Consider the following 24,139-nt stretch of genomic DNA (forward strand, 5'->3'; position numbering starts at 1 on the left):
AACTTGAGCAACAGAGCACATCGGGCCTCAAACTCGAGCAACAGCGATGGCGAGATCGGAGACCGGATTAGAGATTGCTTGGCTTGCCTCGTCGCCTCGACGTGCTGCTGTAGTGCCACCCCTTAGGCCTTAAGGTATTTCAGTTCTTTACTTCTCTCTCTTTTTCTCTATCAGTCTATCTCATCTAAATCTTACATCTTTGGCTTTGCTAATTGTTGTACTCTGATCTGAGAGTGACTGTGTGAGAGCGGAGCTCTCTCTTTCTTTCTCTTTGAACTGAAATGAGATTCTCTTTATCTCTTTGTTTCTCTATGTCTAAATGTCTAATTGCCTTTACTTTATAACTTTATTTGACATTTTGACTTTATTGGTTTGTGAGTTTGTTGTTTTGTGTATTGTGAATTTTGTGTGTTGTGAATGTTTTATATGTTTAATATTTTGTGGAATGTTGATTGGCTCTTGTGACTCTTGTTTGTTGAGTGGGCAGTGGATGGGGGCCATGGGGCCGTGGGGTGGGATATTTGAATTGGGGAAGTGGACAGGTAGAGGTAGTAAATGCTGAAGGCATGCAGAGGCAATATAAAAGACAAAAAATTAAATTATGTTAGGCACTAGGCAGTAGGTTGAGCTGTGGATAATGCACATGGGGTGTGTGCTAATGAGTAGGGTGTGTGCTAGACTGCTAGTAGTCAGTAAAGAAAAATAATGAACCAACTAAACAACAATAATTAATAATTTAATTAACCAATACATTATAAAAGACAAACAAATTAAAATATGGTAGGCAGAGTGGGTTGTGTAATTTATACTCCTTAAGGGACGTCCTGAGAAAAATTCTTGAAGTTGCTATTGCATAAACTTATAATGTGTCAGTTTTGTTAATTTGTGTGCATGATACAAAAAATTACAAACAAGTAGTGTAACTTGAATTTGATTATCTTAATAAGATAATTATTAATCTCTGATTATCTTGATAGTTATACGAGATGTAAATTGATATATTTTTTTTCTAAATAAACTAGAGTGGAAGGATTTAAACTCAAGCGTTATATTCATAATGAAAATTGGGTGATGCCACTAAGTCACAAATTAATGTAGTATTTTATTTATTAATTTTTTTACAGATGTAACTTGAATATATATAAACATTTCGAAGGTGTAAGTGTGTAACTCGAACATGTGTAAGCATTTTGTTACACGGGTACTGATTTTGTAATTTACAACTACATTTTACTGTTTTGCGTATAGTATACAAATTTGAACAAGTGACTCTAATATGGTAAGACAAAATTTTCAGATTGAAAACATGTTTTGGCTGTGAAGTCTTAATTAGGCAGCATAATATTGCTATTAACATGCCTTACTGCTTTGCGTCTCCTCTCTTCTACTCAAATATTAAGGAGTGGCTCCAATAAGAATGACAAGTACTATAGGCAATCCATGAATTTGAACATATAGTCTTTTGTTTTGCTCTATGCCTTATGCATTAATTTGCATGCCAAAAAAAAAAATTGTAATTGTAATTTTTATTTTTATAAATACAATAAAATTTAAATCTGTAACATCTTCTAATATGATTATTTTTTTATTAGTCTAAAATGCAAAACTAACCTTCTAAGTTTATTTAGATTTCATTTCAGTCCTCTAATTTTGCTTTTGTTCATTTCTGTTCTCTAACTTTCAAGTTTATTCAATTAAGGCTTTTCCATCAACTTTTATTATATGTTGTTGTTAATTTTTCAATTTTTTAAATTTTTCTTCAAAATTTTAAATAAAAAAAAAATTCAACTAATGATTGAAAAATATTTTTCAGATTTTGTTTTTCAAAAAATCTTAACAAAGGCTATCGAAAAGGCCTTAATTGAATAAATTTGAAACTCAAATGATTGAAATGAACAAAAGCAAAGTTAGAGATTTGAAATGAAATCCGAAAAAAGTTAGAGGGTCAACTTTATATTTTAGCATTTTTATTATTAAGTCAAGACATTAATAAATATATAACACATCTTATTATTCCACGAAGGGAAATACCTTACTAATTGAATTAATTAGAACCCACTTATGCATGAGTATATATATATATATAGAGAGAGAGAGAGAGAGAGAGAGAGAGAGAGAGAGAGAGAGAGAGAGAGAGAGAGAGAGAGAGAGAGAGAGCAAAGTTAATAATCGGAGAACATGTCTTTATTTTCGTGGTCTTGTAGAGCCCAATTGGTTTGACTCTCTACTAAGCTTCAAAATTCTCCGATTTATCTTAATAGCAATTGGTGGTAGATATAGGATTACAACAAGGCACCGACACCCAGACATGAATTATTGATCCTGGGAGAAAAATTACACACTATTGACTTTACAACTGTGATAAGGCTAATGATCTCACCTTTATCATAATTATTAGATCACGGCCAATTTTATTTGTATGCCCCAAAGGTGAAAGCTGTCATCAAAAGAATGCCGCCATATGAAGCCAAATGTAACACTATTACACAACAAGAGCTCGTTTGTTCTTTTCTATTTTGTGGGACTGTGAGATGTATCTCTTCAACTCAAAATCAACTGATAATAAGGAAAATACACGAGAATATTTTACAGTATATAGCATTACGTCTACTGCTTTGATTTTAAAGTGATTATAGAGAGTCGAATTTGAATTGTAATACTAACATATTTGATTGAAATGACATTTACCACTAAATATTCCTTGAATACACGTATGCATGCAAGTGTGTTCAATTAGTATGCCGCGCCATATATGTGAAGCCAAATGTTGCGAACTATTTAATTTTAACACATTTGGTTTGATTGTGGAGCCTAGGAAAAAATTTGTTGGATGCACATGGGATCGGAATCTTTAGTATCATCATGATGAAAATTATATTACAAAGGCCAAAGGGATCACAGCCAAAAAGTAATTAAAAATCCATACCAAATCAAGGGGGCAAAAAATTAGCGGCCAATTTTGTGAGATGTAACACTTTTTTGCCTTTTGTGCGATTACATCTTGTCCATCTTCTATAATTTTTTTTTGGAGCTTATACGTAAGTGCACCTTTTATTTTATTTATAATTTGATAGTAACATTAGGATATTTAAATCTTAGACATCTTTATTGAAAACACAAAAAAAAATGACATTTAAGCTAGAAGGATTTTGACTATATATACGCTTTTTTGAGACTTTTGATATGAACTCAAAAATGTTGATTAATCTACACATAACAATAAGAGAACCCATTTTATATTTGTGATATCTTATTTTTCCATTTTTTAGCCATATCTTGTGTGAGGCCAATTCTATCACTCACAAATCACGATGTAGGCCGTTGGGCATCTTTTTGTTCCTTGAGTGGAAGGATCCCCTGCTCTATGTTAAGTAGAATTGTCCAAGATTTGATTTGGACTTGCAAAATCGACAGAATTGACTAGACTTGAACCACTGTCGATTGATCCTGTTTGTTTTTAGACCCCTTAACAAAATATGTTTAACCTAATATTAAACCAAGTTGATTAACAAGTTTGTTAATTAGATCTAGGTTAAAACAATAAAGTCATATCATGTAAAGTAGCGGAAAATTAAATAACACAATGATATGATGACCCAGGAAAACCAAACCGGTAAAAAACATGGGGAGGATTTAATTTAGCTATCCTCAAGGTAAAAAACAAATCCACCATAGAGAATCAAAGTTTACAATAAGACTTAAACCACTAACATCCTATTGCTACCACATGTAGAACTTATTGACACAACCATGTGCAAACTCCAAATCCACAGACTCCTTCTCTATTTAGATTTTGCAACACAAGCACCCACATTTGTGATAAAAAACACAAATTCTCTTGTTTGTGACTCCAAGACCACCCTTGAAGGTTTATATCATCAGCACCTTTGATTACTAGAGAAGGCATCAACTTTTACGACACTGGATCTTGAGATTTTTCAAGGAATAACACCGGTAGAAGATATGAGAGAGTTTTTTGGTACAAAACCCTAGATACAAAAGAGGCACACTCTTCTCTCTCTAAAAATCCTTATAATAAAAACATGCTTAGGGTTTCCTTTATATACTAGTAGTGTTTTACTTGAAACCCAATACGTTTAAGTAGAGTTTAGGCTGAAATAGAATTCTGTAGATACGTGTTTCGATTGGTCGAGCCTATTCTTCGATTGGTCAAACTAGGCAAATTCTGAAATCTTCTTTCTGCAGCTTACTTGTTTTTGAATCTTGACTTGAATCACTTTGAGCATTGTCTAATAATACCTATAGACTTTAGGATCTATATCTAGACAAGTTTGTGTTCACGATTTGCCAATTGTTCTAAACTTTTAGAACCTAACAGATCTGATGACTACGATAGGTTTCCACCTTCTACAGTTGGTAGGTCAAGTGATGGGTCTCCCCTTCCAAAACCCCACAAACCCGACTTGACAATGAAAAACTCAAATTTGATGAGTTCCAATCATTCCAGTGACCATTCCTTTTGAAATCAATATAGTAAGATCCACTCATTCTAGTGTCATTTCTAGCTCATTCTAGCTATGAATCCAACAAAATCTGGCAGAGATCCACTAGATCTAATGAGATCTTCACCAGATTTGGCTAAATCTCATCGGATCCTGTGAGATCTCATTGGATCTGGTGATTTTTTCGCCAGATCAAGCGAAATTTTCATTGTTTCTTGCCCATAGTTTTCAGAACCGGATCGGACCGTGAAAACCGGGAATCGGGATGAAAATCGGTTTTTTAAGCATAAAGAACCAGATTTTTTGTTAATTCCGTGAGCCGTTAAAACCGGGGTTGGACCGCACGAACCGCTGAGAACCGTGCGGTCCAACCCCTTAGAAATTTTTTTTTTTTTTAAACAACTTAACACAATTTTATTTTACTTAATTAAATTATACATCTCTTACAAGGAATTAAAAAAAAATTATAATTAAAATCCTTCAAAGATATTCAACTTTACTTCAAAAATTAATCATAAATTTTACTGTTTTCATGGTTATTATTTTATTTTATTAACTTTTTTATTTAATTATTAAATATATGCTTGAAAATCATTATATTTCCCTCACATATATAGATATATTGTCAATTTTGCTAGTTTTATAAATTTAATATCTATATTTAGGCTTTAATTAATTATTAAATTAATTATGATATCATCACGGTTCGACCTTGGTTCGACCTCAAAAACTTTGAACCTCTCATTTTTACAGTTCAATGAATGATCCGGGTCTGAAAACCTTGTTCTTGGCCTCCCTCAACCATTATTGGTTCATCCAAATCTGACCGCCACTTGACGAGAATTTGATCTGTCCAACTTGTCTTCCTTACTAGGTGGCAGTGAGTTTGGTTCTTTTCCGCCTGATATAATTGGTTGATTTTGGGTTGGACATAAACCCTACCCGTGGACACTTGTGTTTTTTTTAATAAGAACATCCCTAGTGTTGAATGGACAGGATGAAGATGGAAATTCATCCAACTCTTTCCTTTTTAATAATATCTCAAAGCTGTATGCCAAAAAAATGAAAATAAAAAGAAAAAGAAAAAGAATTGCTGTGATATCATAAATTCTTGAAATTAGGGTGAATGAAATTAAATTCGCAAAAAGAATAAATTAAAACATGCACACAATAATAATATTTAACATCGTTTAACAATATTGTACTTACAATAAAGTTTAACTTAGATTAAAATTAACTATTGGCAATATTGATTCTATGGGTCATTCTACAGTACCCACCTTTTTTTTTGGTGAGTACGGTACCCACTCATAAATCTAACCATTGATTTCATTTGTTTTGATCCTGGCCGTTTATGTGATTTTAATGTATTACCGGTTACCAGTCAAGCAGGTAACATATAAAATCAATCACAGGAAAGAAAAAAAAAGAGACTTTTCTTTTTTCTCTCTCGCCGTCTCGCGTTTTCTCTCTCTACTTCTCTGCTGCGTTCTTTTAATTCTGCTCCTTCTCATCGTTCTTGGCCGATCTTCACCTCGTCTTCATACAAATCTCAGGTAACTATTCTTCATACATTTTCCCTGAATTTATCGGCGAGATTTGGGTTTTTGAATGATGGGTTTAATGATTTATTTCAAGTGAAAGTGAGAGTAGGGTAGGCCTTTTCTTCATCCCTTCTCCCTTTTCCCTGAATTTATCGTCAAGATTTGGGCCTATTTGGTTGGTGGTTTTTTTTTTTTAAGGAATTTTGGAACACAAGCATTAGTAATGTTGTGAAATCTGAATTGAAATTTCGTAATAGGCAGATTCGAATTGCAAATCAAGCCACTTGCTTCGATTTTTCCCCAATGGAAACCCATGTGAAAATTTCCCATTGAAGAAAAACAAAGAAGAGAGGTTAGAAATCAACATGAACAGAGACAGTTCTCTTAAAGCAACTTCAAAATTTTCTGAGCAAAGTCAAAGGTAATGGTCAATTGATGTATAAAAAGAAAGGGTCGAAGAAGACACAACATGATTCAAGTGTTAAAAATGGGAAGCCATCAAGTGTGTTTAAGAGGAGAGTATTTTGCTTCTCAAAATCCTTTCTTGAGAATAGGGTTAGTTGTTAAAATTCAAACTTCAATTTTGCACTACAAGATCCATGGCCTTGGTATAATTATCACTATTTAGAAGTTCACTGATGTGCCTCTGGTTATGAATGTGTATGTTAAATTGTATATGTAGAAGAAATGTACACTGGGTATTTTTAATAAATCTTGAAAATAGTATCTATGTCATTTGCAAAAAGAAAATTTGTGCACTGAATAGGACTTGGAATGTGAAACATGAACTTGTAGTCTTGTGAACCTGCCTGAAAGCTGAAACTAAAGGTCTTTGGTTGCTATGCTAAGAATTCTATATTTAATGGTAGAGAACATATTGCTTTTATATTAAACAATTTGGGTTTGGATTAGGCTTCTGAGTTCTTTCCATTAACTTGAATTATATGTGAGGTTTGGTGAACTGAGTCAATTTAGCTTTGTTAAGAAATTGTTTGATGAAATGTCTGTGTGAGTTGTGTATTTTAATGTATGAGTTTTTTGTCTGAGATTTTGAGCAACTAAAATATTATTGTGAAATTTTATGTCTATTGCATTTTCTAGTATTATTATCTAGTTAGGGATTGAGGTCCTGATGAAGGTTGATGGGCAAAATGGCTTAAACATTGCAGTTTGGTTTTTCCGGAACCATCATTTTATTCTGCTGGGCAATCAAATTGCTAGCTAGTTTTATTTTGTGTGAGTAGTTATGGATATGTGCTTTTAGAGCAGCCCATCTAGCCTTGGTCCTACTTGCCTATAGTAATTGAATTTGTTTCCCAATCTCTCTGAAGTATTGGAAGAAAGTTGGCTTTTTTACCTCTAGTAAATGGATCCAATAAGAGACTATTTTTATAGCTTATAGATATATAGATTTATCTTTATTTTCTATTTCTGTTTTCGTTTGTGGGCTGCAAACATTGAACACCCCCCCCCCCAAAAAAAAAAAATCCTCTCTTATCATATTCGTTGGATATTTGGAATTTGGTTCCGTTATGTTTGATGTTATTTGGCGAGAGTGAGATAGGCTAATGTTTGAGGACATGGAGAGTACAAGGAACTAGCTTCTAGCTTATTTTGTTGGGGACTCACAAATAGAGAGTCAATTCTAATGCTATTGAGTCTATCTTTTTGTACATAATCTTTTGTATTTTTTGTAATTCCTCAGACTACTTCTTGCCTTTCTTTGCATGACGTAGTCTCTTTTTAATAAATTTTTATTACATATCAAAAATAATCGAGAAGCATGCATTTTTTTTTGGTTAGTGGTTTGCTATTGGTTTGAAACACCCCTGTATGAGAAGAAAGAAACAAATAGCTCTTAATTCATTCGAAAGAACAAAAAAATAGGATAGTTAGTCATGATTTCATTTGGCAAAATTGCTGCAATAAGGCTCACTGCCACTTAAAAAAGTTAGTGAATTACTAAATGTTGAAACTACATGTTCATGAAATCTTGACATTGATCTAACACGTCTCCTAACTTTCAAGGTATAGACCCATAATAGCTGCCATTAAAGACAATATGGATTCAAATGGTTTGTAAAATGAAGAGGAATGAATTTGTTAAAATGTGTTGATTAAAAGCATGCGAGATGAATGGACCTTTGCTCATTTTGCACATTTTCTTTTTGAATTAATCTTTAGGAATTGTGATGTTTTTCGTATGATGTTCATGTTCTTTTTTATCGCAGCATTTGCACCCATGAATGGAGGAACTGCTTCTGAGTTACCTGATACAAACTCCTGGAAGCAACCATTTGATGCTCAGAGATACTTTTCACATAGTGAAAGTGACTGACAGGACTGTGTATACCTTTTTTTTTTTTTTTGAGAATAGGACTATGTATACCTAAATAAAGAAAAGGAGCAAGTTGAGACAATTTTCCCTCAGTTTTTCTCTCAATCTATTACTATTGGTGTCAATGCTTTAGCCAAGACAGCAGCTGGAGCCTGCCCCCTTACTGTAGCTGAATAGCCATAGCTTTTCTTCTTTTCTTTGTTGGATGTATGTGTAATTAGGTGTCATAGCTCTTCTTCTTTTCTTTTTCTTTTTTTTTCTTTTTTTGTTGATGGGTCTTCTTCTTTTCTTTGTTGGAATTGAAAACAAAATGTTCTCAGTGAAAAGAGAGAAGTATTATGACATTTAAACTTTTGTTTAGTTGAGAAGAAAAGTGAGAATGTAGTAAATGTAATAATGTGTAAATTTATTTTTTTGCCTCTTTTACATAAAATTAATTTTTAAATAGTATATAAGAAGTAATATTTCTTCAATTATTACATAAGAAGTAATATTTATTAAAAATAATGTTGTGAAAAAATATATATGAGAATTGCCTTGTTTGAAACCACGATTTAACTTAAGATCCTGCCAATGTGTCAAGAGATGACGGGACATAATGTACACTTGGAAACAATTTCAATAATATCACATTTTGTGCTAAAATTGTATTTTGAAAACATAATTTTTGTGTAAATGCATTCACTTTAAAGTCGTATTTTGGATAAATAAGTTTAGTACAAAATTTGAAAATTTGTATTTTACTTTGAAATTGTGTTTTGATATTTTAGCATAAAACAAGATTTGATTTTTAAGCTCACTTCATAAAAAGATGCAAGTGAAATGGTAATGTGGAGAGAGTAAGATGCAACCATCTCCTCTCTATCTCTAAAACTGTCTCTCGCAATCCTCCATAGCTAGAACTCACCTTGAGCTCTATCCAAGGCCGAGAGCCTGGAAACCTATAATTGTACATTAGATTTTTTGTAAAATCCTATATTGAAAACATGGTTCAAGGAGAAGCTATTCACCATTTCTCCTAAATAATTTGTCCATAATGTTATTTTTAATAATTACTAGTATGTAACTCGTGCTTACACACATGAATGATGAATTACAGTAGTGCTACTGGACACTACATATACAATATCAATTCACTATCACTATCCATGAAATTATACTAAATACAAAACAAAATAATATAACAAATTGGTTCAATAGTATCTCCTAAATTGAATAAGGATAAGTACATGGGATCATTTAGCTCAATTATAGTTTGTTACGTTTAATATCTTTACATACAAAATATCTAAATAGAAACAATATAAAAATATATATATTCATTAGTTCAGGGGTCTTTTGGTCATTCTTAGGTTACGGGGGTATTACGGTCAGTTTTTAGGTTCTAAAGATATTTTGATCATTTAGGTTCTGAGGGGATTTTGATAATTTTAGAGGGAATTGGGGGAATTCTGGTCATTTTTTAGGTTGTGAGGGAATTTTGGTCCTTTTTAAGGTTTTTGGGGTTATTTCGGTCATTTTTTATGTAGTATGGTTATTTCGGTCATTTTTAAGTTTCTAAGGGTATTTTAAGATATTCTCTAGGTATAGGGGGCATTACCGTGATTTTCTCTTCTAAGGGTATTTTGGTCATATTTTAGGTTTCGTGATTATTTTAGTCATTTTTTAGGTTTTATGGTAATTTCGGTCATTTTTTAAGTTTCAAGGCCATGTGGTCATTTTTTTTGTCCTAAGGGTATTTTGGTCATTTTTTAGGTTTTATCGTTATTTTGGTCATTTTTAAAGTTTCAAGGTCATTCAATCAATTTTTTATTTGTTCTAATGGTATTTCAGTTATTTTTTAGGTTTTATGGTAATTTTGGTAATTTTTTTTTTTAAGTTTTAGGGTGATTCGGTCATTTTTTTGGTTTTAAAGGTATTATGTTCATTTTTAGGTTTTAGAGGTATTATGGTAATCGGTGAGGGAAAAAAAAAAAAAAACTATCGAATATCGTGTGCAAAAGTGCGCTTACATTTGAAGTTGGTAATGCCCATTGTGACAATGGAACCGTTGAATGTGAGAAAAAAACAAGGGTATAACCAAATGTGGCAAAAGTATAGTCAAGAATGATGTGGGTACTACTTAACGTGACAAATACAAATAAACAATGTATTAGCATGTGTTAGTGTAAAATACACAAGTGTATTAGCATGAGTAAAATTACCTGTTCACAAAACATCAATTTTGACATATACTTGTCATTGTCCCCTATATATATTTTTAAACCATTTCAATGTGGGATTGCCATCTTCATCAATCATTTTTTGCTAGAAACATATATATAATAAGTAAGTAAAAAAGTGACTTTAGTGGTGGGCCCAAATCTAAAAGTACGATTAGATGTGATATTGGTACTACCCAATGTGACAATGAAATTGTCAAATGTGAGGAAAAAAAAAAAAAAAGAACCACTAAATGTGACAAAAGTACTGTTAAATGTGATGTTGGTACTGCCGAATGTGACAATCAAATGTGAGAAAAAAGTAAAGGAACCACCAAATATGACAAAAGAACAATCACATGTGATATTAGAACTGCACAATGTGAGGATGGAACCGTAAAATATGAGAAAAAATAAAGGAACCGCTGAATGTGACAAAAGTATAGTCACATGTGATGTTGGAACTGCACAATGTGAGGATGAAACCGTCAAGTGTGAGAAAAAGGTAAGGGAACCACCTAGTGTGACAAAAGAACTGTCATATGTGATGTTATAACTACACAATGTGAGGATAGAACCGTCAAATGTGAGAAAAAAAAAGTGAGGGAACCACCGAATGTGAGAAAAGAACTATCACATTTGATGTTGGAACCGCACAATGTAAGGATGGAACCCTCAAATGTGAAAAAAAAAAAGTAAGGGAACTATCAAATGTGAGAAAAGAACTGTTACATGTGATGTTGGAACTGCACAATATGAGGATGAAACCGTCAAATGTTAAAAAAAAAAGTAAAGGAACCACCAAATGTGAGAAAAAAACTGTCACATATGATGTTGGAACTGCACAATGTGAGGATGAAACCGTCAAATGTGAGAAAATGAGGATGAAACTGTCAAATGTGAGAAAAAAGTAAGAGAACCACCCAACTTAAGAAAAGAATTGTCACATGTGATGTTGGAATTGCACAATGTGAGGATAAAACCATCAAGTATAAGAAAAAAGTAAGGGAACCACCCAATGTGACAAGAATTGTCATATGTGATGTTAAAACCGCATGATGTGAGGATGAAATAGTCAAATGTAAGAAAAAAAAGTAATGGAACCACCAAATGTGAGAAAAAAAATATCACATGTGATGTTGGAACTGCACAATGTGAGAATGAAACCGTCAAATGTGAGAAAAAAGTAAAGGAACCACCAAATGTGAGAAAAGAACTGTCACATGTGATATTGGAATTGCACAATGTGAGAATGGAACCATCAAATATGAGAAAAAAGTAAGGGAACCACCCAATGTGATAAAAAAACTGTCATATGTGATGTTAGAACCGCACAATATAAGGAACTGCACAATGTGAGAAAAGTGTAGAGGAACCACCCAATGTGACAAAAGAACTGTCATATGTGATGTTGGAACTGCACAATGTGAGGATGGAACTGTCAAGTGAGAAAAAAAAGTCAGGGAACTACCAAATGTGAAAAAAGAACTGTCACATGTGATGTTGGAACTGCACAATGTGAGGATGGAACCGTTAAATGTGAGAAAAAAAAGTAAGGGAACTACCAAATGTGAAACAAGAACTGTCACATGTGATATTGGAACTGCACAATATGAGGATGGAATCGTTAAATGTGAGAAAAAAGTAAAGGAACCGCCAAATGTGAGAAAAAAACTGTCACATGTGATGTTGGAACTGCACAATGTGAGGATGGAACTGTCAATTGTGAGAAAAATGTAAGGGAACCACCCAATGTGACGAAAGAACTGTTATATGTGATGTTGAAACTACACAATATGAAAATGGAACCGTCAAATGTGAGAAAAAAAAAGTAAGGGAACCACCAAATGTGAGAAAAGAACTGTCATATGTGATGTTGGAACTGCACAATGTGAGGATGGAACCATCAAGTGTGAGAAAAAGGTAAGAGAACCACCCAATGTGACCTAAGAACTGTCATATGTGATGTTGGAACTACACAATATGAGGATGGAACCGTCAAATGTGAGAAAAAAAGTAAGGGAACCACCAAATATGAGAAAAGAACTGTCACATGTGATGTTGGAACTGCACAATGTGAGGATGGAACCGTCAAATGTGAGAAAAAAGTAAGGGAACCTGTGAGAAAAGAACTACATGTGATATTGGAACTGCACAATATGAAGATGGAACCGTCAAATGTGAGAAAAAAGTAACCTGATGTAACGGTTACCTCCTTTTTTTTTTTGGGGGGTACCGTAGAATTACTCTTGATTCTATATAACAAACATAACCTTTACAGTTCTTGCTGTTCTTCACAAACACTAATTACGCTTAATTTCTCATCAAGAGAAACTAAACCAAGTAAAATACTAAAAATAAGCTCTTAATATTGTGAACATACAAGCTTCATACACTCTCACAAATACTAAAACCCCAGATGATCCAATTATGCTCTCATACTAGCATATAAATCATAATCAATCTCTCAACTCATACATGTGGGCTAGCTATCTTCAACCCTAAAAAAAAAAAAAAAAAAAAAAAAAAAAAAAAAAAAACTACCAAGCACTTTCAGAGCTATTTGGTACATCATTTTAAACACATGTTTTTAGTTTTTAAACAACATTAAATGCATTTTCACACACTTTTTCACCCACACGTATTTAAAAAAAAAACTGAAAATTGTTATTTAAAAACATGTACCAAACGGGCCCAGCGTAAAACCATTTCCGGAAAGGAAAACGTTTTCATGTGTTTGGCTGTCACAAAATTCATTTTACGGAAAATTAATTTTGGTGTTTGGTTCATTTAAATGTTTTACCAGAAAATGCATCAAATCCGGCAAAACGCTCGTCCGACGAGCGGCGCGATCGACGATCGCGATCGCGCCGCTCGTCGATCGACGAGCGCGCTCGTCGGACGCGATCGACGAGCAGTGCGATCGTCCGATGAGCGCGCTCGTCGATCGCGATCGTCGATCGCGCCGCTCGATCGACGATCGCGATCGTGCACCGCGCCACTCGTCGGCGCTGTGCGATCGTCAGACGAGCAGCGCGATCGTCGATCGCGCCGCTCGTCGGCGCGGCGAGGCGCGATCGTCCCTCTCTCTCTCTGATCTGGGCTCTCTCTTCTCTCTTCTCTCTCTCTCTCTCTCTCTCTCTCTTTTCCCGGAAGTAATTTGAAGTGAAAATGAGGGGAGTAAATGATTTCCGGGTCAAAGGTGAAAATAGTGGTCAACTGGAAGTCATTTTCCGGAAAATGCTATTTTCCGTGACAGCCAAACACTCCGGTTTTACGGAAAATGATTTCCGGAAACAATTTTCACCCAATTAAAACACACCCTTAGTGCCTTTCTTCCCAAATGGAAGGACCGTTTGGTCAATTCCATGTTTTTTTTGGAATTTTTCGTTTTAGGCGTAAATCTCGTCAGGTAAAATTACATTAATTTATATTTATAATTCTGAAATGTGATAAAGAAATAAAAGAATACATGTAAATCATAAAGTGGCACGTGAATTTATCATATCTTTTCAGAATTTCTGATACATAAATTATTCATTAGTTTTCTATATTATTACCATAGCAAAGCCGAGGTAGGTGACAACGAGAGACTAATGTTGAGATGGATACCATTAGGCACAATGCAATGATTTCTAATTCTTTATTAAAAAATGTTATGTCTATAATATTTTCATAATATTTTTATTATAAATTTTAAATGGTAGATTGTTATTGACTATTATTGATGGATAAAAAAATAATTTTAGAGGTGAGTTCAAATTAAAATTCATAATAACTTACCACTAGTAAAAATATTGTGACAATATTGTGGACATATTTTGCACTTACCTAGCTATTTCCAACTATGCTTTTGTTTTGTTTTTTGTTTTTTTTTTTTGTTTTTTGCTTCAACTATGTTTTTGTTTCTTTGCATTACTTAAAGTGGACTTCTATTTAATTCTGGTATGGTGCACTGAATTCTTCTCAAGGCTATTAACTAATATATGTTAGTACATAAGATAAACTTAATTATTAGCAAACAAATACATAAATGAAAGAATGAATAAAAAATAATAAAAAAATTTCACAAAAGTTTCGTATAATTGACATGTTCCATGACGAATATCCTATATATCACGCATGAATCTCGCCAACACACGAATATTTATAGCCTTTGAAATGTGCCAATGTCCTTGTCTCTCTCTCTCTCACTGGCACTGAGTCTATGCTGAGGAACACTCACCAGTGAGTACCATGGGAGGGGAGATCACAGAGAAAAGCATGGAAGAGAGTTTATTACTGAAAGAGAAATCAGAAGTGAAAAACGAGAGTGTAACATGGAGTGCTTTGACTCAGGAGTTGAAGAGAGTGGGATGCATAGCAGGACCCATGGTGGCTGTGACTTTAACCCAGAACTTGATGCAAGTTATTTCATTGATGATGGTGGGTCACCTGGGTGAGCTTTCTCTCTCTAGCACTGCCATAGCCATCTCTCTCGCTGGTGTCACCGGCTTTAGTCTTCTTGTGAGCTTCTCTCTCTTAAGTTTCAAGTATCATTTAAATAATTCAAAAAAAAAAAAAAACGATTTTTTTTTCTCAAAAGATTTTTTTTATAGAAGAAATACCATATACTGTCACTAATAAATTAGCCATAATCAATTAGAAGAACGTCTTGAAAGTGTGGAAATACATCATTCATCCACATTGAATAATCACTAACATGCCTGACATGTTTAATTAAGTTATGAGTTATAATATTACCTATTTCACAGTATGAGAAAAACATATACTTTCTATATGAACAAAGAAAAAGATTGACAAAAACTAGGCAAGAATATAAGGACATATGTGACTTTTTGTCATGACCAGATGGATGCCTTTTTTACCATAAAAAAATCTATTGGAAATGATCGGGGCTTAATAAATTTCATCTTCAAAACTTCATGGGATTCCTATGTTTTACATTCTGGTGCTGGTTGCATTGCATTTGGGTAGTGTACTTTTAGAAATACAAAAAATGGCAATTTGTGATTTAAGTGGGACCCTTCTATTTTTGTTTTTCTTTTTATAAGTGAAATGTATTAAGAGATTAATTAAGGGTGGTTTTATTGCTGGACTCAAAATTAAATTTATCTTTTGGAATTTGGATGATTATATGTCTATGATCATTTTGCCAATAATGAGCCCTAAGCATTTTTATTATTATTATATTTTATTATTAATTTTTATACCACACTTGTTTTGATACTATGATAATTATCACTTGTTTCTAAAATTTAGAACAATTAAAAATGAATAAATTTATAACTATATAATATTACAATAGTATTAATATTAAATATGTAAATACAAATTTATTACAACATTTTCTATTATTCTTGGATGTGGGTGCTGCATAAGTCGCAGAATGACATAGATACCTGTTTGAGGTCAATATTAAAATCAATATTAAAAATATATGACACTAGTATATTTGGGCTCCACCAACAAGACACCAAATGCACAATGACATTAGTATATTTTGGATCCACCAACAAGACACCAAATGCACATGTGGATATATGAGCGGTAGATATGTAACATGCACACAAATAACTTTATTTTTGCACACACTTGGAGTGCTACATTGGTAATTATTTATTCTAAATCATGATTTGAAAGGGGAGGAAAATTTCTTGAAAAAAAACTTATGTTTAATTTCTTAGGTAATTGAATTAAGTTTTTTAATTAAATTCAATTGTATAATTGTATTAATCAACATAACAAATCCTTTTGTATAGACTATTCAAATTCAGTATATAATAGTTGAATTTAAATAAAAAACTTCAGGAACTATAGTTAAAACATAGTTCACAAGAATTTACTTATGTTAAAACATAGTTTTGTTTAAAAATTTTATATATATACTTTTTCAAAATATTAATACCATCAAATAAAGATATTAATTGATTTATTTTTGGTATAGATGAGATCCATTCAATGATGATAAATTTTTACGGATTGAACTAATTAATTAAAATCCAAATCACTCACCCCCCAAAAAAAAAAAAAAAAAAAAAAAACTAGAATCCAAATCTCCGATTAATATTATATTGGTCTACATAAGCAATTTGGAATCTTGTCATTAAATAAGCTCTAGTTGGTAGGAGCGGTTGCTGTCATTTAACTTTAAAACATGCAATAAGACGGAATATGATGAGACAGCGAATAAACTCTTTTGGTTTGATTGTAATTGGATGCACATGGGATCGGTATCTTTAGTCTCATCATGATGAAAATTATTTCATATTCATAATCACAATCATAGAGGCCAAAGGGGTCACAGCTTGGGGTGCTACATATTGTGTCATATCTTTAAGTATCATCATGATGATGAAAATTATTTTTACTTGGAGTAATAAAAAACTTGAAGTGCTACTACGTTGATGATTATTTAATCTGATTCATGATTTGAAATGGTGGGATAATTAAAAAAAAAAAAAAAAACTTATGTTCAATTTCTTTCTTAAATGCTAAATTAAGTTTTTCAATTAAATTCAATCATATAACACTGTATTAATTAATATAACACATCTTTTTGTAAAAAAAACTCAAATTTAATGATGGTTAATAATAGTTAAATTTAATTAAAACCTTAAGAAACTATATTTAAAACATAGTAAGCAAGAAGCTTTACTTATGTTTTGTTTATTTCTCAATATATATGTAAATGAGTAATTCTAGTACTACATAAAATGTTACAACTTTTATCACAACTATTCTGCATGTTAAATTATGATTGGTTACCGATTACTTTCATATAAATTCATTATTTTTTCTTCACTATTCACAATCTACCATGTTAATAGTTGTGGTATAAGTTATGATATTTTATGTGGTTTTAGAATTTTTGTACGGAAATTTATCTACATTTGATAACTAACTATACTTTGTAACTCCTTATGTTCCCAACAGTTTGGAATGGCGAGTGCACTAGAAACCCTATGTGGGCAAGCTTATGGAGCTCAGCAGTATCGAAAGCTTGGAATCCAGACGTACACAGCTATATTTTCTCTAACCTTAGTCTGTTTCCCTGTGTCTTTGTTATGGATTTACATGGGAAAGCTACTTAGTCTCATTGGCCAAGACCCTCTAATTTCATATGAAGCTGGTAAATTCATTGTTTGGCTTATTCCTACACTCTTTGCTTCCGCTGCTCTTCAACCGCTTATTAGATTTTTCCAGACACAAAGTTTGATCATGCCCATGCTTGGGTGCGCTTGTGTTAGTCTTTGTTTACACGTACCTATAAGTTCGGTTTTGATATTTAAGTCTGGCTTGGATAACCTTGGAGCAGCAGTGGCACTCGGTATTTCTAATTGGTTGAATGTCATTTTACTTGGATTATATATGAAGTTTTCTTCTGCTTGTGAAAAAACCCGTGTCCCTGTTTCAATGGAGTTGTTCCAAGGAATAAGAGAGTTCTTTCGCTTTGCTATTCCTTCTGCCATAATGATTTGGTAATTTACCTTTCCCTAGCAGCTTGTTTAGAAAGGTTGAGAGAATGGAAACAATATATATATTTCTATATCATATAATAATATAAAATGGAGTCATTAACTTTTTCTTTAATGTTAATGTTGTCACATGAGTTTTTGAAAGCTTACAATTTTCCACATTTTTATTATAATAAATTTTTTTAACTTGTGTTTAAAGTTACTAATAATATTAAATTACGTTATAGTTGGAAGTTTGAACTGTTTAAAACTTATTGTCCTTTTAAATAAACCATCCAAATATTAACATATTATGATTAAATTAGGTTTGATCTTCTCTAGGAATATATGAATTATTTTCCCTAAGTTGAATTAAATATTTTTTTCCAAATTATTGCATGGATTAAGGATTAGTGAAATATATTTTTAAGAAGTGTTCCACATGTTTCTCTATTTAGAATTGGAAGTTTAGTGGTAAGGATGATGGCTAGAGCTAATGGACTTGAAATATTGATTTTATTCCTATAAAGAAAAATAAAACGAAAGGGTATAATAATAAAAATGTATATTTATTTTAATTATATTCATTTATAATTTACTTATGATAATTGTAACAATAAGAAAAGGTAATTCTTTTTTAAGAGACTAATTAATAATTATACATATATTTTTTCAATGATTGTTGATTCTAGCCTTGAATGGTGGTCGTATGAGCTTCTCATCTTGCTATCTGGGCTTTCACCTAATCCACAGCTTGAAACTTCAGTTCTTTCTATATGGTAGGTTTTCCTTTAAAGTATCAGTACAACTTGGATACTCTTAAAGTTAATTGGAAATTGTGATTTGAACCTCAAAATTGTTCTAATTTACTGTCTATTTTTTTCTGGACAGTCTCACTACCATCTCAACACTCTATGCAATGCCTTACGGACTTGGTGCTGCAGTAAGGTTTGCTCCTAGACAAGTACTCACACACTCTATCATGCACAAATGTGTAATGCATTATTTAATTAATCTTTTCTTTGCATTATAGCACTAGAGTTTCAAATGAATTAGGAGCTGGAAACCCAGAAGCTGCTAGGATAGCCGTCTTTGCTGGGTTTTCTTTTGGAGTCACTGAGGCTTGCATATTAAGTACAACCCTCTTTGTCGGCCGGCATGTTTTTGGTTACAGTTTTAGCAACGTGAAGGAAGTTGTGGACTATGTCACAGCCATGGCTCCTCTGATTTGTCTATCCATTACAGTGGACGGCGTTAAAGGGGTACTTTCAGGTTGGAATTTTGTCTTTTCTGCCAATGAGTAAATTTCTACTAAAGAAAATAGCCTGAAAAAATTACATATTAAGGAGTAACAAATTAAAGAGTTCTTCTAGGTCACAACAAAAATGATTCGCAGCACCCCCTTAATTTGTCTATCACCTTACATATGGGTCATTTAAAAAAAAAAATTGTAAATTGTGGTGGGCTTACGTGGGAGGTGGTAGGCAAATTGGGGGTGTTTATTTTTGTTGTGATCCTAATTTTATAATGAACTAATATTATTCTCGTGCGATGCACGACTTGATAAAGATTCATATGTAAGCTTTTTAAAAAAAAAAAAATAATTAAAATAAAATTATTAAATAAACAGTAATAATAAATTCTAAAATAAGTAAGTTCTTATTGTTTAGAGTTTGGACTTTATCAGTGTTTATCTATTTTTATATTTTAAAATTCTCTTTGTGCTTTGTGTTAATTTCTTAATATGAGACATGGAATGAGTTTGATAATTCCTATTGGTTATGTTTAATCTATGTCTTAGCCAACACAAATAATAATAAACAAAATAGTTTCTCAATACAGATTTTTTTTCCTAGTGATAGTCTAATTAATTAAAAAAATTAACATACTCACAAATTAAATACAATAATCAAAACCTAAAATCAAAGCATATACCAAAAAGTTCAAAAAATGAGAATAAATTTTTTTTTTTTTTAAAAACTTACATAAGAGAATCAAGGACTTAAATGAGTGTCCATTATTTTGCTTCTTTATAGTAAACTTCCATTGGCATGATATCCTTCATGCAAATTTAGAAGTAAAGAACAATAAGTAAAATAAATTTATTAGATTAAAACATAACATAAGTTGCACATTGGGAAAAAAAAAAGTGAAAAAAATACAACAACGTGGGGTGTATCCTAATAAGATGCAATTTGAGGGAAAAAAAAAAACTTTGTATCCTTATATATATAAAAGTTCTGAAAATTTTGATAATAGACTATTAATTGGAGTAAAATTTAAATTTCTAAAACTTAGATGATAAAGTTTTACCTAAATTAAATTATTGTTAAATTTTATCTCTTAGTCAAGAGTTTTGTATCTTAAAGTCATAATAAATTATTAATTTAATAAAATGCAACTTGAGGAAAAAAATGTGAGTTGTATGGCATTTAAGTTTAGAAAATTTTGATGATAGACTTTTAGTTTTATTTAAGTTAAACAATTGTTAAATGTTATCCCTTAATTTGAGAAAATATATCATAACAAATAATATAAATTAATTTACTAATTAATTATTCTTAAAATGTTGATAATAGACTTTTAGTTAGAGTAAAAGTCAAAATGTTATTTTTTTTTCTTAAAAAGAAAACACAGGTTGTTGTCTGAGATTTAAGTTTATAATTTCTGGTAATAGACTTCTAGTTTGAATAAAATTTAAATTTGTTAAAATTTAAGTGATATGTTTTATCTAAATTAAACTATTGCTAAATATTATCCCTTAATTTGAGGAATTATATCATAACAAATAATATAAATTAATTTTTTAATTTGTTATTCTTAAAATATTGATAATTAACTTTTAGTTGGAGTATAAGTTAAAAAGTGTTTTTTTTTTTTTTTAGAAAGAAAACATGGGTTGTTGTTTTTGGGATTAAAGTTTAGAATTTTTTATAATAAAATTTTATTTTGAATAAAACTTAATATTTGTTGAAATTTAAATGAAAAATTTTTACCTAAATTAAATAGTTTTTAAATATTATCCCTTAATTTGAAGAAATATATCCTGACAAATAATATAAAATTAAATTATTAATTAGTGAAAGTAGTTACTTGGCACAATCACGACTTCTAAGCTCAAATTTTATTATATAGTATATTATATGATTAAATTCTATAGTTTCAAAAGTAATAAATAAACTATCACCTTTCAAAAAATAACAAATTAAAACCTATAGTTTCAAAAGTATTAAATTAAACCTTAGTATTTGAGGTTTAATAAAGGTTGAGGGTTTAATTTTTTATTTTCCAAAATTTCAAAATTTAATTCGTTACTTTTGAAATTATAAGATTTAATTTGTTACACTCTTCAACTATAGGGTTTAAAACGAATTTTTTGCAAATTTATTTTTTTGGCATAATTCTATATAGTGATATTTTATAACAGGTGTTGCTAGAGGATGTGGGTGGCAGCACATAGGAGCTAATGTGAATCTTGGTGCATACTATCTTTGTGGAATTCCGACTGCTGCTATGTTGGGTTTCTGGCTGCAGCTGAGGGGAAGGGGCCTTTGGATTGGAATACAAACCGGTGCTATTGTTCAAGTAGTTTTGCTGTCTATCATAACAAGTTGTACAAATTGGGAAAAACAGGTCCAATCTACATTCCTTTTTAATCTTAGTTTAGCCAAAATGTTCACATTCAAATCCCTAGTATCTAGCACTAATATTATATGACCACTCCAAAGAAAATCCAAATATCCAATGATATAGCACAATCAAGTGAGGCCCTCCACATAGAGCCAATTTCATGCCAAACAAGTCCTTTCACTTATACTTTTTCTTTTGTGGGTAAACCCTTTTAATTAAACTTTAATTGTGTATTAATTACGTTTACATACAAATTCATGTATCTAAACTTAAAAAATACAAAAGTACCTAATTTGAATTTATTATACTTTTATGTAATACTATGATTGTATACAATATATTACTTCCTCCCTCTCAATTTGTTTGTCTTTTATTCCATTTTTGGATGTCCCAAAATATTGTCCTTTTTTAAAATTAAAAACCATTAATTTACTAATGTTCCTATTATGCTCCTACTTTATTTCCAAAACTATTTTTGATAAATTTATTTAAAAGTAGTTTTGGAAAATTATACATTTTTATATAGCATATAAGACAATAAATGATATTCCCTTAAAAATTTAATGTTCCTATTTCACTGGACACAAGCCGCACCCTTTTTATATAGCAGACAAGACAATAAATGATATTCTTTTAAAAAGTTGATTTTTGAAACATGACAAATAAATTAGGACGGAAAGAGTATTTATTAAGTAGAAATACTACATATGTGGGTGTGTGTTCTACACCATGCATATACATTGTTTTTAAACTTGGACCGGAACGGCCGGTCTAGCCGGGTTAACCAGGAATCGGTCCTTGGATTGCAGTTTAGCCATGTCATTATTTTGGTAAAAATTGATGAAAATATGCTGCTGGTAGGACTTAAACTTGTTCTCAGCAAGTGAAATAACATCTCCAACATGCAAACCATTGGGCCACGCACATCTTGTTGGTTAGGAATGAAAAATTAATAAATATAAATCAATTTAAATATCAAATATATTAAAAAATTAAATGACACATCAAAGTTTGACCTCGGTTGAACCTCAGTTTAACTTCAAAAATCTTGAAGCTCTCCTTTTCCCGATTCATTAAATGGTTCAGGTTTCAAAACCATGTGCATATATAGGAATTATAAGGTAATTTACATGTATATATACTTAACACAAAAATAGAGTACAATTAAAAAGACACTTGGCATGTAGTTGAAATTGATTTAAAATCTAAAGACAATTAAAAGGATACATTACACAAAATTTGAGTGCAGCTAAAATTTAATTTGAATTCTTGATTAAGTTCTCGCTTTAATATATAACATACATTAGTATAATAAGGATGATCATTGATAGATTATTTATTAGTTTTTGCTCATAAGAAATTATATTTAGCCACGAAAGTTATGGAAACTTGATTCTATATATGGATCATGTCACCTTAATTATTAGGACCCAAGTAACACGGCAGCATTATTAAAAAAGGAAAAAAAAAAGGGGTAACACATGTAGCACCTCTCTCTCTCTCATGGTAGGGACATTGGGATATGCGATATTGGGATTTTGTTATAATTAATAATTATAGTCAAATTCCGACTTAAATCATAAATAATTAAAGGGATCTTCATGTGCAGGCACGAAAGGCAAGGGAGAGGTTGTTCGAGCCAAGAAATTGATTAGAAAATGAATTAGCGTCAGTATAGTATGCGAAGAATTTTCAAAGAGCTGATTTCATGTTGCATCTGTATGGGAGAAATATTGCTTAATTGTGGTAAAATCAATTTTCACATTATATGGAAATGAAGCTTCTGAAATAATTGTATTTGATGTTGATAAAAAAAAAGTGTACCATCGTCCGGTCGATGAATTATCATCCAGCAGATAATCATCATCACGTACTTGTACATCGTAATATCTTAATCGTAAAAAAAATGGTAAATTGTACCTTCTAAATTTGAGGGAAATTTATTTCGGTCTTCTTGCTTTACTTTCGGTTTAATTAAATAATTTAATTTTCAAATTTATTTAGAGTACTTGATCCTTGTTACTTTCGTTTAAAAACAATTTTCAAATTATGCAAATTAAGTATCCATTTGGATATTGAGTTTCACATCTGTGTTTCACGTTTTTTTTTTTTTTGGAGAAAAATGTTAACTGAGTTCCAGCGGGTCTCATGCATTATTCACAGGACCTACAAACTTTTTTTTTTAAACAAAACTTTCATTAAAAATAAGTTTCATGACACTATTCACACATTTAAAAATTATTTTGCTATAATATTTTCATTTTTAGTTTTTAGTTTTCAGCAAAATAAGTAGTATCCAAACGGATCCTAAGTATTCTTAACTTTATTTCGGTCTTCCCTAAAAAAAAAAGAAAAACTTTGGCAAAAATGCAAAACTTTTCATCACTTTTCATTTAAGTCTTCTAAGTTTGAGTTTTGTCATTTAAGTCCTCTAAATTTCATTTATTCTCAATTAAGTCCTCCCTTAACAATCTGTTAAATGTTGCCGTTATCTACATTAAAAATG

At 31.4% G+C, this 24,139-nt stretch overlaps 1 protein-coding gene and 1 long non-coding RNA gene across 2 annotated transcripts; both read left to right on the top strand.

Annotated features, from left to right (window-relative positions):
- Positions 1-5,907: 5,907 nt before the first annotated feature.
- Positions 5,908-8,437, top strand: LOC115974649. The gene is made up of 2 exons (XR_004087991.1): positions 5,908-6,019; positions 8,239-8,437. It is a non-coding gene; the product is annotated as an uncharacterized LOC115974649 (long non-coding RNA).
- Positions 8,438-14,716: 6,279 nt separating this feature from the next.
- LOC115974607 (protein DETOXIFICATION 12-like) lies at positions 14,717-23,396 on the top strand. The gene is made up of 7 exons (XM_031095029.1): positions 14,717-15,052; positions 17,483-18,027; positions 18,696-18,782; positions 18,895-18,951; positions 19,037-19,275; positions 21,431-21,636; positions 23,243-23,396. The coding sequence occupies exons 1-7, from the start codon at positions 14,783-14,785 to the stop codon at positions 23,282-23,284; spliced, it is 1,446 nt and encodes a 481-aa protein (XP_030950889.1). The 5' UTR covers positions 14,717-14,782; the 3' UTR covers positions 23,285-23,396.
- The last annotated feature ends 743 nt before the right edge of the window (positions 23,397-24,139 follow it).

Source organism: Quercus lobata, chromosome 1 (assembly GCF_001633185.2).
Source record: "Quercus lobata isolate SW786 chromosome 1, ValleyOak3.0 Primary Assembly, whole genome shotgun sequence".
In the NCBI taxonomy this organism is placed as follows: Eukaryota; Viridiplantae; Streptophyta; class Magnoliopsida; order Fagales; family Fagaceae; genus Quercus; species Quercus lobata.

Coding starts and splice junctions, on each gene's coding strand:
- LOC115974607 (XM_031095029.1), top strand. CDS start 14,783: ATGGGAGGGGAGATCACAGAGAAAAGCATGGAAGAGAGTTTATTACTG. Junction 18,028..18,695: donor CCTTCTGCCATAATGATTTG/GTAATTTACCTT, acceptor TGTTGATTCTAG/CCTTGAATGGTGGTCGTATG. Junction 18,783..18,894: donor ACTTCAGTTCTTTCTATATG/GTAGGTTTTCCT, acceptor TTTTCTGGACAG/TCTCACTACCATCTCAACAC.